Source organism: Miniopterus schreibersii (genome assembly GCF_964146895.1).
Source record: "Miniopterus schreibersii genome assembly, chromosome: 20".
Taxonomy (NCBI): Eukaryota; Metazoa; Chordata; class Mammalia; order Chiroptera; family Miniopteridae; genus Miniopterus; species Miniopterus schreibersii.
Window position 1 is genome coordinate 16,658,881 of NC_138122.1, and position 12,653 is coordinate 16,671,533.

Here is a 12,653-nt window from a genome sequence, read left to right on the forward strand (position 1 = left end):
TGTTGGGGAAGCTAAGTGGTTACATCTGCCTCCCACAATTAGCCCCGATGGCTACAGTTAAATGAGCAGAAGCTGTGGGCCGCCTTAGTCATTCATTTTTCTCATCCTTTGAGGAAAGGATTTTCTTTTCTTTTTTAAATAAGTTTTTATTGATTTCAGAGAGAGGAAGGGAGAGAGAGAGAAACATCAATGATGAGTCATTGATCTGCTGCCTCCTGCATGCCCCCTGCTGGGGGTCTATCCTGCAACCAGGGCTTGTACCCTGTCTGGGAATCGAACCTCTATCTCCTGGATCATAGGTCAATGCTCGACCGCTGAGCCATGCCAGCCGGGCAAAAAAAGGATTTTCTTAATCCCTATATTACAGAAGAGGAAGGAGAGGCTCAGAGGTTGGCAAGCTTGCCCAGGAATACACAACAGGAAGAAGGGAATACTAGAACGTTCCTATGAAAAGGGGGGCTAGGGCCAGAGGGGCTGTGCTTAGGACTTTGTGGAAGGGAATGTCTTAGTCTAGGGCACTTTGTATGTACTCAGGGTGCAGGGCTTCTGCTGCCCCTCATCAAATCCTTCTGCCCCACCCCCTAATCTGCCTGTTAATTGCTGGTCTCTACCCCTTGGTCTAGGGCAGCTGCGGCCATCTGGAGGTCTAAGGCTGGGCACAGTGGAGGGGAGGAGAAAGGAAGGTAGTTGGTCTGCAGCCAGAAGGAAGCTGAGGAAGGTTGGAGATGGCCCTGAATTTGTCCTGGGAGGCTGCATCCCTCTTTTTGAAAGTCCAGGACCCCAGTTCAACTTTCTTGCCCGCTACTTCCCACGCCAGGCTCTTCTTCAGGTCCCATCAGTGCTCAGGTCCCTTTCAGCCTTGCTTCTCCCCATCCTCACACACAGATCAGTGGACTAGCAAGATGGCTGAGCACATGGTTAGGATCTGAGCTCCTCTATGGCCAAGTTGTTGGGCCTTTCTCTCCAGCCTCTGTTCCTACTTCTGTAAAATGGAGATGTTGATAGGGTAGTTGAAAGGAAGTCAGATAAAAGTGCAGTAGTAACTGTTTTTTTTTTCCTTTACCCATAGCACACAGCTTCAAGACTGCCTTTGACCACCTTCAGCCAAGCTATGTATGACAAAGACCCCCCTGGCCTAGTGTCCCCAGCGCTGCCTCTTGCTTCCTCAGTGCTGATGCTGCTAATGAGCAGTCTGTGGTTGGTGGGAGCTGGTCCCAGCCTTGCCTTGGCCCCGGAGCTGCTGCTGGACCCCTGGCAGGGTGAGGGCTGGCTACATGGGCCTTGGAGGAGGCAGGAGACTTGCTGTAGGGCCTGAGACCAGTTGGCCAGAGCAGCATGCCTCTTGCAATGGTCAGGCAGGGATAGGACCCAGTGCCCTGGGGAGGGGCAGCCTTGAATGGGAGCATGCCCAGCTCATCCACAGCCAAGGAGGGCAGAAGAGCCAGCAAGAGGGATGGGAGCCTGTGAGTAGGAATTCTTTTCAGAAGGCTTCCCATTCTAATGGCTTTCCCTTGAAGTAGGAACTAAGGCTTTCACCTAAGCATGAGAGTGGGGGAGAGGTACTGGGAGTTTAAGGAGTGACCCCAGCTGAGTGCATGTTTCCCAGTAATAACAGTAGCTTCCATTTACTTTTGAGGAACCCAAATGATGCTCTCAGAGTTTAAGTGAGTCACCCATAGTTGTTTGCTTTTGAGAAGCCTGAGTGGTAGGTCTGGCTTGTTCTGTTTAATGTAGCAAGGGAGCAGCCATAGTGTGTGGAAGACCTTGGTTCCCTCTACAAGTGATTGCTGGTGGTGGGCAGACTTTGGCTTCTGGGGAGGGGAGGCTGGCTTAGGGGGTGGCCCTGGTAGAAGGTAATTCCCAACCTGGTACACATGGGACAGCCTTGGGGGTTTGGAGCCACTAACCTGGTACCAAAGCCCATTCTCTCTCCCAGCACACCGGTTGCTGACCCATGCTCTGGGCCACACAGCCCTATCCAGTCTGCTCCTGAGTCTGCTGCTCTTGCCCTTGCTGGGCTGGAGGCAGGAGTGCCACCTGGGCACGCTGCGGTTCCTACATACCTCCACCCTGCTAGCCCTGGCTGCTGGGCTAATAGCTGTACTGCTGGCAGGCCTCGGGGTGTCCACTGCAGCCGGTGGCTGTGGGTACATGCCTGTCCACCTGGCCATGCTCTCGGGACAAGGTTACTGCCCTAAGGAGCTCCATGGGGCACTGCCGCCGTGGCTGTTGCCATGGTTGCTGCTTGCCCTGACACCGCTGCTCACCTCTGAGCCACCCTTTCTGCAGCTTTTCTGCGGTCTCCTTGCTGGCCTGGCCTGTATCCTTTGCCTGGACCCTGGGCCTGTGTGGATATGTGGGTTGTGGCTGGGCCCCCAGGGTATGTGGGAACTGGCACAAGTGGGTCAGGCCCCACAGTGCCAGAAAGCTGTGCACACACATTCCAGGAGCATCTCCGAGTCCTCCTCTAACCAGGTTCTGGGCTGCGGCTTAGGGGCCTTGGCCAGGTGGAGGTGCCAATTACAATTTAAAGGGGAACTGGGAGGGCTGAGGTGGCCCAAGGAGGCAGCTAACCCGGACCTCCTCAGTGGAGGTGGCATCTAAGCTGAGACATGCAGGATGAGGGGTTTAGGTAAAGAGAAGTGAAAAAGGAGAGTGGCCCGGCAGAGGGCGCAGAAAGTCAAAGGCCGGGGTGAGAGTGAGCTGGGGCTCTGGACACCGCAAGGGCGAACCACCTGTGACTGGTGGTACATGTGCATTCAACACAGGCTTTGGCTTCAAAGATACTTAATGCCTATTGGGGAAAACAGTGGACACAGGCAGACACCCTATAGTTTAGGGTTGGGGATGCTAGCTGCTGAGGCCTTGCTGAATCCTGGAGTAGGGATCACACTGCCCTGGCTGAGGGTGATAGGGGATTGTGTCAACGGGCCCAAGGGTACGCCTTGAGTCATAGACCTGAGCAGGTAGATAGGGTTCTGGGAACGGTTCTGGGAACGGAGTGGGGCAGCAGTGACTGAAACAGGACGAGACAGGTTTTTGGGGTGAGGCACAGCCAGCTCCACCTCTTACTGGCTGAGTAGCTTCAGGCAGGTCCCTTTTCCTCTCTGAACTTCCACTGCTGACTGGAGTGATGTCACATCCCTTGCAGGGCTATAGTGAGGAGACATGAGGGAATGCCCATCATACACTTGGCACAGGGCCTGGCATGCAGTGTGGGCTCACTCCTGGCTGGTTTTGGTTTTCCTTGACCAGCCGCCCTGCCCTGGGCAGACAGACACAGCCGGGGCCTTCCGATGGCTGGAGCTCTCTGAGCGGCGGCTGCAGGAGCTGCAGGAGGGCTTCCTGTGCAGGGTTTTGGCTGGGTGCTGGCCGCTTAGGCTCCTTCCCACCCCGGGCAGTGTGGCTGAGCTGCCTCTCACCCATCCTGGAGTGAGGTGAGGGTGATGCCGAGGACACCTGCCCTGGTGGCGGAAGCTGTGGCAGTGGCTGGCAGTCAAACCCTCTTTTGCTTCTGTTCCTCCAGACTTGCCACCCCTGGACCTCCTTACATGGCCTCCTCTAGCCTATGGTCCCACAGTGAAGGCTCAGCCCCATTCCCACCAGGCCTGGGGCCTGCGCAGCCCACCTGGGAGGGCTCCTCAGAGGTTGGCCTGGCCTGGAGCGGGCCCAGCTTCCCTCCAGGGACCCAGCTGTGGGCAGCCCTAGATGAGCAGATGCTGCAGGAGGGGATCCAGGCCTCGCTCCTTGAGGGGCCAGCCCAGGTTCCCAAGAGCCCACTGTGGCTGCCCAAGTCCTCCGTCTCTTCTCTACGGTAGGGCAGGGTGAGCAGGGGTGGGGTCCCCCGGTGTGGGGGCTGAGGTGACCCTGACAATCTCCTTGTCCCCTCCATCTCACAGGCTTCAGCAGCTGGAGCGCATGGGCTTCCCCATGGAGCAGGCAGTGGTGGCACTAGCAGCCACAGGTCATGTGGAGGGTGCTGTGTCACTGCTGGTCAATGGGGAGGTGGGCGCTGAGGCCCTGGTGACTCAAGGGAGGGGTGGGCCTGCCTATCCCGAGGGTCCTGGGCCCCCCTAGCACAGGCAGGCTGTCCGGTGACAAGAGGCCTGGCCTATGAGCGGGTAGTCTGAGTCCCAGCCCTGTGGACTGACAGTGGGAGCAGGAGAGGCCCCTCCAGCACCCTGCAGTGGTACTGTTTAGAATAAAAATCAGTTTACTTTTCAACTTGGACCCCCTTGGGGGCAGCAGTTGTATCTGACTCTTCTGTGTTGGCATCAGGTGAGGGATGAATGAATGAACAGTGAACGAACAGCCAACTGCCGGAGAGCAGCTCCCTGATGTCCAGACGCAATGTTATTCCTGCACCATGCAGCCTCTTTCTCCAGGAAGCTATGGCCTCTACCTCTACTCTTGCTGGGCTGGACCCACTATAGAGGAGCATTCTTAATCACCTATTTCCCAGCTAATTTCTGCCCATCACAGAGACAGTCCTCCAGGAAGCATTCCCTGATTACCCAGGAATACCATCCCTTCACTCCCACAGCCCCCAGTGTGGACAGGGGCCAATTCAGTCGGTCTCCTAGGCCTGGCCCAGAGCAGGCTAGGAGGCTGGTGGCTGTGTGAGCAGGAAGCAGTGGGTGGGGGGGTTGTGGGGGAGAGGCTTCCTCAGCTTTGAAGCAGTAGCTCCTCCCTCCCAGTTCCCCTCAGTCCTTGGCCCTTCCCAGGGAGGGGAGGTGCAGACAGAGCTAAGAGGGCAGAGGGTTGGGTGTGAGTGTGTTTCCAATGGGCTGGGGGGAGGGGTAAGGCAGAGGGGCACCTGGGACGCTGGACTTTGAGGGGTGGTGCAGGAGGCTACGAGTCCTGGAGCAGACTACACTCTGCTTACCTGGAGACTGAACCTGCTGTTGATCACCAGCTGGGGGCCAGAAACAGACTGGGAACTCTGAGGGCCACGCCATCGGTTTCATTTTCTCAGTTGTGCAAACAGGCTCAGAAGAAGCTGCCCTCAGGTTTGGCAGCTCCTTGCTCCCCTGGCCTCTCAGAAGCCATAGCCATTGCTGGACACCTGGCCAGGGAATGGGGGTGGCCTGAGTCTCTGTTCTGCTTACTTACCCCCTTGCCCCAGCTGCCCAGGTAATGGCCAGGGGAACACTGGCCCCTCAGCTGTAGGCATGCCAGCCTCAAACCTGCTTTGCAGGTGGGCAGTGAAGGCCACTGAGAAGAGGAAAGAGGCCCCTGGCCTTGCCCTTCTCCCCCCCCCCCCCCATCAAAGCACACACTGAGACCAGGCTCGGTGGGGAATCAGGCGGGGGGCCTTTATTGGCCAGTAGATACCTATCTCCTGGTGTCTGCCACAAGTTTTATGGGAGCAGGTGGCTCCTCCCTTTCCATACCCCTCACCTGGGACATGGGAGTAGCTTGGGGCTCCAGGGACAGAATTGAGTCAAGGAGTCCACAACACGGTCAGCTCAGGCAGCTTGACCTCAGGGTTGGGAACCCAGCACCGGAAAACAAGAGGAGGGGTGGGGGTGCTCCTCTGAGGTTTGATGGGGAGAAAGGGAGGTACCCCTCCCTCACCCTCCCTGCATGTGCTGAGGGCTGGGCAGAGCTCCAGCTCCCGCAGTGCCTGCAGCCTGCAGGCCTGGGCAGCTGATGGGAAAACAGAAACCCCGAACCTACTACCCCCTCCCTGCAGGCCTGCATCACTCCATTTCATGAGGGGAACAGGCCCTGGGCAAGGCCCCACCTGCTGCCTGGGCCACCTCTCCCTCTCCGGCCCCAGCTCCTGCTCAGCCTCATGTTGCAGCGTGCCTGGGGTGCCTGCTTACCCCAAAGGCCTAGGTGGCAGAGGGACCCTGAGGACATTAATAAATATGGTCCGGCGGTCCCTGGAGGCAGCTGGCAGAGTCCAGGCTGGGAAGGGAAGCCTGGCTGGCCCACCCCAAGGGGCCGCCACCGCCCTCAGCCTCTCTCGTTTCGGCTCCTGGGGGCCACGATCTGGTAGTTGGTTGTGTGTCCTCCCCTCTTGCCCCGAAGGAGGTTGGGGGTGCCCATGCCGGCAGGGCCTGCCCCTGACCCCTCTGGTTCTGCCGAAGGGAAGGAGAAAGGCTGGGTTAGTGAGGTCTATGTGAGGAACCCACCTCCCCTTGGCCCTCTGGGGGTGAGGGGACTGGGCACTCGGCCAGATGCACTCTGCCCTGGCATCCAGGAGGCAGAGCTGTAGGGAAAAAGGGGGTCTGTAAACTGGTTAGTGCCCCCCTCTCCAAGGAGTTTTTGGCTCCCAACTCAATGAAATTTTGATTTTCTGTCAAGTGGGGATGAATGAACCCATCATGTTCCTGAAATGCTTAATGTGTGGTGAGTGCTCCATAAAAAATACAGAACTTTTTTCTATATTTTGGGGTGAAGGTGTGCCCTGAATCACCCCCATTTCACATCTGGGAAAACTAAGGCCAAGGAACAGACTCACTTTTCCTTTCTCCTCTGATTAGGCCACTTATATTGGGGAAGGGTTTAGGGAGGCCAGGCTCTGCCATGGACCTACTCTGTGGGTCTGGACTTCTGTCACAGCCTCAATTGTCTCCTCTCTAAAATCAGGGGGACAGTTCCAGATGTACTCTGAGGGCCTGGCCAGCTCCCATAATTATTGAAGTCAGTTCTAACCTGGCTATGGTGAGATATGCCTCAACTTGGAAATAAGCTGGACCCCAAGAGTGAAACGAGTAACTGGCATTCTTGCTATCTAAAAACCTACTCATCCTTCAAAACCCAGAGCATGACCTACCTCCTCTAGGAAGCCTTCTGTGACTATCACTTCAATCCCTCGCAAAGCTAAATGAACAGGTCAGGCAGGTCGGGAGGATGGGCTGTTCTAGGGGGAGAACAGCACTCAGGGAAAAGCCCCAGGATGGAGGACTTGACTAAACCTCCAAAATCCTCTTCACAGGAGAGACACTTGGCCTGTGGTGAGCACCAGCTTCCCCCTGAGGGCATTGCCAGGACAGTGGGCTAGACCCTCATAATCATAACTGTTAAAGGCCCTGGCACTGTGTGCCCCAGCCTCCCATGTACCTCTGGGCTGAGATTTGGGGACCCTGGGCAAATAAGCATGTGCCATCACAGTCAAGGGGACATTTCATGCCCTAATCGGAGCATAGGTAGGAGGGAAGCAGAGCTCAGGCTCCAACATCAGCTAAGACCAAGTCCTGGCCCCATGTCCCAGTCATGTAGCCTTGGGCAAGTCACAGACCTTTGAGCCTCATCTGGAATTCGGCCTCCGTGGTGGTAGTGGTGTTCTGTTAACACTCCTGTTGTCACACCCTTGCTGTGTTTTAAGGACCGGGAGTGGAAAGTGGTTTTCACAGTACATGCTGGATTATTATGGTCACTGGGATGGTGAGCTTTTGGCCCAGGTCTCCTGCAGGCCTGGTCACTGAGTTGGTCACAGACGCTGTTCTGACATAATCAAATTCAGGGCCTTGGTTTCCTCTGGGCCCCACTCAGTGCCTAATGGAGTGGAGGTGTCAGTGAACCTTTGCCGGTGGAGCCAAAAGAGCCAGGGCTTTAGAGGAGACACCTGGAGTGGACTTTACCACTATGTTCCTATGACCCTGAGGGAGTCATATGAGCCCTCTGAACCTCTTTCCTCATCTGTGAAATGGGCATCGCATTTATCGCCCACCTGGCAAGCTTGTAAGGACTGGACATGACTGTAAACCCTCCAGCCCAGGTGGGCTGGATGTGTGACAGCTGTAACTGTTGTCATTATGGATTATATCCTAAACATGAGTCCCATCTCGGCTTTTAGTTAGCACCTGCTGTGCATGATGGGCCAATGGGGATGGTTCCATCTCCTCTGCTCCCCTCCTGCCACACCACCTCTCCCAGGCCCACAACCAGAGCTAGCCCGTGGGATCTCTCTTCTAGGCTCATGGCCAGCGTGGGCGTGAGCCTTCCTAAGTGACCAGCACTTCCTCCCTGGGCTGCTAGAGACAGAGCTGGCTGAGGCCCTCCCTCAGGCCACAATGTGTCCCTTCTGGCTCCTGCTGCGATCTTCCTGAGAGGAGCTGGGGGGGGGGGGCACCTGAAAAGGTTCTGAGAGCCTGGGATTGGGTCCTTGGTGCCTCCTCTGTGAGAGATGGCCAGTTATGTTTCTAGAAGTTAGGAAAGCCATGTGGTACGGTAAGAGGAGCTTGAAGCAGACCAGCCTCCAGGCCTTTGCCTGTAGGACTCTGTGAGGGCTGCCCTTCCCACCTCCTCCTGGCACACTTGTTCGGATCTTCTGTGACCTAACGCAAGTGTCCCATCTTCCAGAAAGCCTTCCCCACCCCTAGTGAGAAGTGACTGTTCCTCACCCACGTCCCTTGGTGCTCCTGTACCCCATGGCCCTCATCTCCATAGATACTAAGGATGCCCTGCCACTCGACAGGCAGCTCCCCAAGGCAGATACCCTTGGGATCTGCTAAGTACCTGCTCATACCTGGCATTCAGTAGGTGCACCCTAGAGTTTTGCTGAATGAAGGAGGCTTGGCTCTACCCTTGGCCCTTTTTGCTTGAGGGGCCTCAGTTCCCCCATTTTTAAAATAGATGGGAGGTTGGGCATGATGTCCGAGACCTGTGTGCATTGATAAGTTAGGACTGGGCTGTGAGATGGGGTGGAAAAGGGCAGCTGTTGAGGCCTCCTTAGCAGTAGGTGAGGAATGAAGCTCAGCCCTGAGGGCAGCTAATTCCTGTGTCTCTCCAGGGCCAGCCACAGACTCCAGTTTAATGGGGACAAACCTCCTTGGCCCCACCTGGACGAACCAGGCATGGGGAGAGATAATATCCACTTGGTGTCTAACCTCCTTCCCTGCCTCCCTGACTTGCCTTTTGAGGACCTTCTCAAATTGGGCCCTGCCAGATCCTGTAGCCAAAGCATTCACCTCACTAGTCTAGGCGGAACAATCCCTCTAGGCTCTCTTGGGCTTCTTGGCTTTTGCTTATGCTATTCTGCTGTTTGTTCACTTGCCCCTGATCCTTGCCCTTCAGGGCTCCTCTTAGCCAACACCTCCTCCAGGAAGCCCTCCCTGAGATGCCCTCCTCCCCTCGACCCCACCCCAGCCTGTGTCAGGGGCACTTCTGTGCTTTCACAGCTGCCTGTACTCACTCCACTGTGGTATTCCTCACCTTGGGTTTAATGGCCAGGTTCAGGGCTCCCTGTGCACCCCCATAACCTAAACTCCATGGGAGCAGGAGTATGTCTGTCTTATCTCTTGGAGCCTGTGCCAGCAAGATGCCAGGAACAAAGGAGGTGCTCATTCACACAAGAAACTAGTTACCAGAGTCTTCTCTGTGCCAGGCACTGTCTGCTAGCTGGTTGGAAGGACTAAAGAATGAGTGTCCACTGGCCTGGGTCCAGTATTGGGAGTTGCCTTCTGTGACCCCAGGCCCTTCCCAGGCCCTTCCTGGAAGGGGCTGCCCCTGCCTGCCCACCCTGCCGTTACCTGGCCAGATGATGGCTTCCAGCAGGGTGACCCGTCTGGCCAGGAGCTCCAGCTGAGCCTGCTGCTGCAGGAAGCTCTGTAAGCTAGGAGCCTGATGGGAGATCGAGAAGAGCAGACGGTGCGAGTCCGGCCTCCGAGGGCTGGGCCGGGGAGCCAAGGGTGGGGTGTACTGGCCAGGCACCAGCCGGCTTCAAGGCAGGAGCCCAGGTGTGAGTCTCTAGGGGACAGGGCTTGCCTGGCTCCTCAAGTGACCACATGGATGACGGGTAGAGAATTGGTGGGTGAATTCCTGAAGTGAGGGTCTGGCTCTCTCAGGCCCCTAAAGGGACCCTCAGGGCATGTTAGGAGGACCAGAGGGGAAACAAACTGTCATGGGGATGCCTGAGGCCAGGAAGGCCTGCTGTGAGAGCCTCTGGGGGGTCATGGGTGAGGGAGGATCAGAATTGGTGGGTAGTATATTACCCAGAGTCCCCTCGGGCCTGAGCCTGGTTCTGTCACTCACTGTCCCCTGCATTTCTGGAGTCCAGCTCGATAACCTATTGTCCCTGTGGGCCTGGAGACTGGCTCTGTTACCGACGCTTTCTCTAAAGCTGAAGCCTGATTGAAGTCTGGATCGATCACCCACAATCCTCCTGTGGGTCTGGGCTCTAACTTTGTACCTACAATCCCTTGCACTTTTGTAGTCTGGCTATATTACCCCAATCCCATGCTGGTCTGGAGTTTGGCTTCACTGCGTATAATTTCTTCCAAACTCGAAATCTGTCACCTCTGGTTTCCCCTGCCGGCCTGGAAACCACATTACCCACAATGCCTGGAGGCCCAGGTCTGACCACAGAGGTGGGGGCCCCTTCACCTGTGTAGGAGGGACCAGTCATTGAGGGGTAGGTGGTCTTAGCCTCTCCAGCCTCATGACTGGGCCCAGGCAGCTCCACCCTGGAGGGCCTGGGGAAGGCTGGTGGGCAGGGGCTGGGCTGTCTGTCCGTCTGTCTGTCTGTCTCTACTCACCATAGAGCCCAATCATTGTTTCCAAGATTAAAACCCTTTCAGCTAAAATCTTCAAAGCCTCGCGTAGTTGGTGCAACCCCTCCCCCTGCGGAGGAAAGAGACAGATGCAGCCGTGAAGGGGGCAGGGGAGGGGGCCCTGCAAAGCCTGTTGGTGGCCCATGCCCCACCCTGGTCATGCACCTGCAGCCTGCACCACCTACCACAGCCCAGGGTCCATGGACAGCCGGGACAAGACCAGGAGAGGACAGGAGGGGGACAAAGCAGGCAGAAGCAGCCCCTCAATAAATCCTGATGGATCCCAGCTAGCTGCTTTCTCCCTATACCCTTGCAAATCCTGCTGCCCTGGGGGTGAGGGGATGCCAATCCCCAGGGCAGCGGTGTGGTCCCAGAGCCTGCCATGGAACCTGTCCCCTTGGGGGTTGCCACAGAGCCCCGCCACCTATCTCTAATATTCTTTAAACTGATATACTTATTGTCCACATCCATCAGTGGGATCAGACTACTTACCCATATTCTTTCCATTCACGTCAAAATGAATATATACAAGTAAAATGAGAAAATGTTTGAGTGACAGTGCTGTTGGAAAGCTGTGTTTAAGATGCTGGCAAAGCTGAGTTTCTGGCCCTGGGTCCCTCTCCCCAGCCCTTCTCATTTTGGGCTCACCCCTCCCAGGCTCCGACTGCTCCATGCCCATATTCTGCAGGTTCTGGATCCAGGCCCTCAGACCCACCCTCTCTTTTAAGCAGCTTCTCTATTTCCCAGGCCCAGGGATATGGCAGCAGGCCCACAAAGCCACCCTTGTCCCAGGCCTCCCTGATCTGGGGCTCCCCACTCGCAAGCAGTACCAGCTTGAGCCCAGGGCTCATGTCACAGCCCACCAGCTGGCACTCACTTTCACTTGTTCCCAAACTGTCTGTCCTTTCCTTCCCCAGCATAGGGTCCGTGGTCTTGCCCAAACTCATACTCCCTTACTCCCTTCCTAGTCCAGACTTAAGCTAGTTCTGGGATGTAGATAACTTAATTCCAACAGGGCACCAGGACAGCAAACAGAACTATTTCACAACTACACATTGGGGGTCTCTGTCCTTTCCCCAGTATGAAGTGAAGGGGTGATGTATACTATGCACACTGTTGTAATTACAATCCAGCCCTTTAAAGCAGCTGCTACTCCCCAAATATCTAACAACCAAGAGGCCTCCCAACATATTCGTGAACCCACTGTGGTCTTGCTGTGACTGTCTGTTATGATCTAGGTGTCCCTGTCCACATCACATGGATTGAGCTTCCCTCAAGCCACTGACTGGCCATTGTAGCCTGGGGAGTCACAGGGTCACCACAGGCTGTACACCAAAGTAATCCCTCTTCACGTATTATAGGACGAGGGTCTAAAAATGGATGACCTTCCAAAATTAGGACTTCACTCCTGGCATGGACAATGGAGCAAGCTGACATCATGAGCCTCCTGATGAGATGTAGTAAGAGGGCACCACATCCCCTGTAGGTGCCCCTGACAAGAGTATTGAACCTGTATCCCATCACCAGGAAACAATCAGACAAATCTAGATGGTGGGACATTCACAAAAAGACAAAGCTGAGAAAGAAAAAAAAGGCAGGGGGCCCGTTCTAGATTAAAAGAGACTAATGCATGAATCTTGATTAGAACTTTTTTTAAAAAAAAACAGCTATAAAAGGATTTTTGAGGACCATTGATAAAATTTGTATGTGTTATGTATTAAATGGCATCATTTCACTGAATTAATGTCAGCTTTCTTAGGTGATGTGGCTCTATGGGAGACTTGTAGTTTTCTGAGATACACACTGATTTGGTAGGGGAGATGTGGATGAAGTTTGAAACTTACTTTCAAATGGATTAGAAAAAAAAGATCTGTGAATATGTAAAGAAAGAGCAAATGTGGCAAAGTACTAATTGGTCAGTCTAGAGGAATGAGAGAATATTCATTGTACCAACATTTCTGCATATTCGAAAATTTTCAAAATAAAAGTCTTAAGGAAAAATGTAAAAAAGGATTCTGCTATTTGGATCCCTCCCTAGATGGGGGACCTGCTGTTTGCACTGATGACGCGCGCCCCCCCGCCCCAGTGGCCAGGGTCTGTTGGACACCTCCACTCGGCCATAATACAGACACCTCCCATTTTCCATGGACA

The 12,653-nt window shown here is 55.1% G+C and overlaps 2 protein-coding genes across 11 annotated transcripts in view; one reads left to right on the forward strand and one right to left on the reverse strand.

Moving 5' to 3' along the window:
• Window positions 1-4,224, forward strand: part of RHBDD3 (rhomboid domain containing 3) — a 5,858-nt gene extending 1,634 nt beyond the window's left edge. For both annotated transcript variants that reach the window (XM_081123554.1, XM_081123553.1), the window contains exons 3-7: window positions 1,070-1,259; window positions 1,937-2,320; window positions 3,278-3,437; window positions 3,527-3,814; window positions 3,900-4,224. In XM_081123554.1, the coding sequence (XP_080979680.1) occupies window positions 1,112-1,259; window positions 1,937-2,320; window positions 3,278-3,437; window positions 3,527-3,814; window positions 3,900-4,077 (1,158 nt within the window). In that variant the 5' untranslated portion in view covers window positions 1,070-1,111 and the 3' untranslated portion in view covers window positions 4,078-4,224. The remainder of the gene's footprint in view (window positions 1-1,069; window positions 1,260-1,936; window positions 2,321-3,277; window positions 3,438-3,526; window positions 3,815-3,899) is intronic.
• Window positions 4,225-5,290: 1,066 nt separating this feature from the next.
• The window catches only part of EMID1 (EMI domain containing 1), a 33,998-nt gene continuing 26,635 nt past the window's right edge, over window positions 5,291-12,653 (reverse strand). For 3 of the 9 annotated variants that reach the window (XM_081123661.1, XM_081123664.1, XM_081123658.1), the window contains one exon: window positions 5,291-6,086. In XM_081123661.1, coding sequence (XP_080979787.1) covers window positions 5,865-6,086 — 222 coding nt within the window. In that variant the 3' untranslated portion in view covers window positions 5,291-5,864. Of the gene's footprint in view, window positions 6,087-9,482; window positions 9,574-10,487; window positions 10,573-12,653 lie in introns of all 9 variants that reach the window. The other 6 variants (XR_013997854.1, XR_013997855.1, XM_081123662.1 and 3 more) reach the window with 3 other exon arrangements.